The 4,302-nt window shown below is 39.7% G+C and overlaps 1 protein-coding gene across 2 annotated transcripts in view; it reads left to right on the forward strand.

The window, feature by feature from the left end:
* The window catches only part of LOC117952536 (receptor tyrosine-protein kinase erbB-4-like), a 317,936-nt gene that overhangs the window by 156,097 nt on the left and 157,537 nt on the right, over window positions 1–4,302 (forward strand). For both annotated transcript variants that reach the window (XM_034884894.1, XM_034884895.1), the window contains exon 2: window positions 793–944. In XM_034884894.1, coding sequence (XP_034740785.1) covers window positions 793–944 — 152 coding nt within the window. The remainder of the gene's footprint in view (window positions 1–792; window positions 945–4,302) is intronic.

A 4,302-nucleotide genomic window follows, 5' to 3' on the forward strand; every position in this document is an offset into this window, starting at 1 on the left:
GATGATGGGTGAAAATGAGTTTGTTTAATTACTTGTCAAATGAGCAGCCCAGCTAGCTGCTAAAGAGCTTTCATGTGCCCAGAGGGGTGATGTGAGGTGTGGTTGGGGTGCAGTGAGGTCCACTGACTTCCTAGTCTTACATGACCAGGCCAGCTGAGCAGGTTTTGCAGCTCCCTGTCCATCGGATCATGTTTACACCACATTGTCTCTGAATAATTTTTGTACTACAAGCCTGGCACACAAAAACACAAACTGACTTCTTTGTAGGCCTGTACGATTAATTGGTATAAAATTACAATCCCAGTTCATCCTTTTCCTGATTTAATTTTCAATAACTAAAAATAAAAAAAAACATTTTTAGATGAGTTTGATTCTCATTTAATTTTATGAGCCAACTGCATAACAAACGCTACTACTTTCATCTGTGAGTTTTAAACATTGACTGTTTGAAATAAGTTTTAAAGCGCTCCCAAGCACTGCAATGCTCTCCTTTCTCTTTATTACAGGGTTGTGGTGATGAGCAATGTGCTATAGGTGCCAAACTAAATCTATGTTTGGTACTGCCAGTTTGTTTTGTTTTCTCATGGTACATGTGTGCAATAAACATTACACTTTAAGAGAAAAAAAAAATCGTGGCAGAGAATCAATTCTAAGCAAAAAAATTGTGATTCATAATTTTTCCGTGAATCGTGCAGGCCTAATTCTTTGTTTATGAAATGTCTGTTCCTATACTGTAGGTGCTTTCTTGTTATCTTGTAGCTGTATTAACACGTTCTCATCTCTCTGTCTTAGTATGTGCTGGTACAGAGAACAAGCTGAGTACCCTGTCAGACCTGGAGCAGCAGTACCGCACCCTGAGGAAATACTACGAGAACTGTGAAGTCGTAATGGGCAACCTTGAGATCACAAGCATCGACCGCAGTCGGGACCTCACCTTCCTCAGAGTAAGGACTAGACAAAATTACACAGTAAACTGGTTGTGGATTTTACTTAATTCTTAACCGGAAACTAACCACAGGATGTTCAAGGTGCTTGATTTATTGGAAAAAACGTTATTGACGTGTTGTTAGTTACACAAGATGTATTTTGACTCAGACATCACTGTCAGGCTGGTGGTTGGATCGGGCTGCAGCCACTTACGGTCTCAGCATGCACAAATAGATGCAAAGTTGTCCCTCCTGGCTTGATGCGCATAAAGTATATTACTCTGAGGAATATACCTATATTTGGCTTGAAAACCATCCAAACATGCACATCTTACATCGTTTGTACAAGTAATTGTCCAATTCTGAGTAAAAGGTTTAGATTATGAACTTTTTAATCATCCTCTTTTCATTCGACCTTGTTGCCCGGAGAATGCCCTGTGCCCAGATCATTTTCAACCACTCAGCACTCAGATTAGTGTCTACAATAGCTAGCCAATGATAAGCAAGGAATGTTGTTCTAATTGCAGGTAATCAGACGTCCTCTCTTTTCAGAGTGTCTAACTGATTGTACGCCCGCACCATTGTGATTTGAGGCATAGAAAAATCAAAGTCCAAATAGCATGATCTGGCTAATCTTCTTTCTGATTAAATGTGATTCACAGACAGAGAAGAAAAAGTGCTATTGTAATGAACTCCTAGCTTTCAGAACATGTTCGGAAACTCTTCAGATATTTAAGAGCTTCAATTTTTTTTAAATAATGTCATTCCCAAGCTTAACATGTTAGCCAACTGATTCACGCTGTCACAGAGAAGTACAGGTATGACACATGGTAACAGTATTTTAGCAGTATCTATAGGCAACAGTGGGATGTAGTAAAGGAAGGCGAGGAGGCTGAGTTAACGTTCTCTGATGCTAAGGAAGTACATGTTGTTTGGGTGAGGGAGCTGAGGTGGGATTGCCTACATGAATGCTTCCATTTAGTTTTGATGGACACATGCGTACATACACAAACAGGGTGGGCGGGTAATAACAGGGGCCAGCCCTTTAGGGGCCAGAGCAGTAATAGTTTGGTAATGAGAGGACAGAAGGAAGCAAGGGAAGTTACTATTTCTGTATTTTTGGTGAAGTCAGCTGCTAGTGTTGACCTCTGTTGGTCATCCACTTCTCAAAAACATCACCTTAAACCATTCTGCTCAGCTAACATCATCCAACTCCAATTTATTCCAGTCTGTGGGGGGGCGGGGGGGCTCCCTTGGTGTTATGCTTAAGTGCTGACTGCATTCACGGCCTGGTTTTTCTGTGCTAAGGAACTGGGCTTCGGATGCTTTGCAGAGAAGCCGGTCCTTCAACAAGGCAAGCTGGCGTTTTCATATTTTTCTCCTTCCAGTGATGATGGGAAGTTCATTTGGCAAAATAGTTTGTCTACATCATGTACAAGTAATTGGGTAGCTCAACTTCTCTTGTGTAATCAGTTTGAATGGACTAAAAAAAAGAAGACTCACAGCAGCAAATCAAGACAGTCATTAAGTGTTCTGCATTGTGCAGAGCAATACTGACAACACCCCCTGCGATGCAAAACAAAACAAAGATGATATTAAGAAAGAGGCAGCAATGGATGGTAAAGTGCTACCATTAGACCCCTGCAGAGGTAATGGGCCCCACTGACTCAGATGAAAACAGATGGTAAGGGGAGCGAGAGCTGTAGTTCAAGACCACGTGTGATTGTAGCTAAACTACACAACCAGTTTGTATTTTAAAACAACATTCACATTTCCACCTTTTAAAATTTCACATATGTATGAGCTGGTATTACAAAAAAATAGTAGCTAGGTTGAAGTCATGGAGCTTTTGACCACAATGCCCTCTTTACCTGTGTACTTCTACATTACACCACTACCCATTTACAAAACGACTCCCTGTGGCGCCAACTTGCCAAGTTCTCCACCTTTCCACAGTTGGCAATTAACATGGGTTAATTGAAGATGCTAATTAGGAACACAGGGTGCCAAACAGCAAGGGAGCAAGAGGGCAGGGTGCAGTGTGTATTTTTAGGGAATATTATTATTATGATAAAACACATTAATAACACAGTTCCCCAGGGAGGGGAAAACTTCACCTTGAGATAGAGAAGAAGGGAGGAAGTGAAGAAAGAACGATTGTGCAGCAGCTTACCATACCACCTGTCTCTGGGAGGTGATTGAAACTGATGCCTGTGCATTGGCTCTTTCTTTTCAAGATAGCCAAGAGATTGATGGCTGCTTCCCAAAGCCCCTCAAACAGCTTTAGCAGTAAATAGAGTCCATCTTCCAAACTGCCTCTACGACAGATGAATCAACGCTCGCGCTGTGATTAACTGCATTTCAGCACTGAGGCTTTCTCCCCACTCTCATCTGCACATTGAAACCAACAGCACAACAGTGAGCTTTAACCACACATCATGTTTACATTGTTTAAATCATTCCTAAATCCATAGTCTCATTCCTTTAAATCTTCCTCTCATATCAAAAGCAGAACATACATTTGCATACTGAATGCGTGCACATTAAGAAGTTAAGAAATAATGTCCAAATGTGATATTTGGGTTTTGTGAATGGGAAACAGAGGAAAGCAAACAAAAACTTTGACTTCTCTCTTTTCCCTCAGGCCACTTTCTTGCGTTTGCTCATGAACTGATCTGTGATCAAGAAATATGAATTTGTCCCTCTCCTCCCTTTTTCCCATTAAGATTGGATTGTTTGTCTTGCCATTGCAACCATTTGTAAACATGTCGTTTTTCTGCCCAATATTAATGCAGTGATCAGATTACTAAGCAGCCCAGCACCAATTCACTGACTCCCCTCCTGTAGCTGTCAATAAATTATGGAATTACCATTTACTAATGGGAACATTTCATATTTTTTTTACAAACCTTGTGTTTGTCTAAGAAAAGAGTAGAGAAACTCTAAAAGAAGTTTAAGGAACTGGACAAAAACGTTGTGTATTTAGATCTTGTGTTAGACCTTTTAAGATAAGAACACCTTCACAATCTCCTTCTTACTTTCCTTTTGTCTTGTTCTTCCTTACAACATATTACACATAACATATTTTCACTTACTTAATTTTAAATCTTTTATTTTGTATTTCCTTACAAACTAATGATCTATAAACTAGACTTCTTTCTATATGTTGCAGTCCAATATAATACAACCACAAATTAAAGAAATTTCCATAAAATGTACCATAATAATGAGACTGCATGATTATGTAAACTTTAAACTTTCTTTTTTTTATTAGGATGGCCCATGCTTTAACCTACTGTATGTGGGTCAATGACGTGACGCCTACGTTTTCTGTCCAATTGCAGTTTCTTGAGCTTAACAGTTCAAAATTTCATAA

Source organism: Etheostoma cragini, chromosome 11, assembly GCF_013103735.1.
Source record: "Etheostoma cragini isolate CJK2018 chromosome 11, CSU_Ecrag_1.0, whole genome shotgun sequence".
In the NCBI taxonomy this organism is placed as follows: Eukaryota; Metazoa; Chordata; class Actinopteri; order Perciformes; family Percidae; genus Etheostoma; species Etheostoma cragini.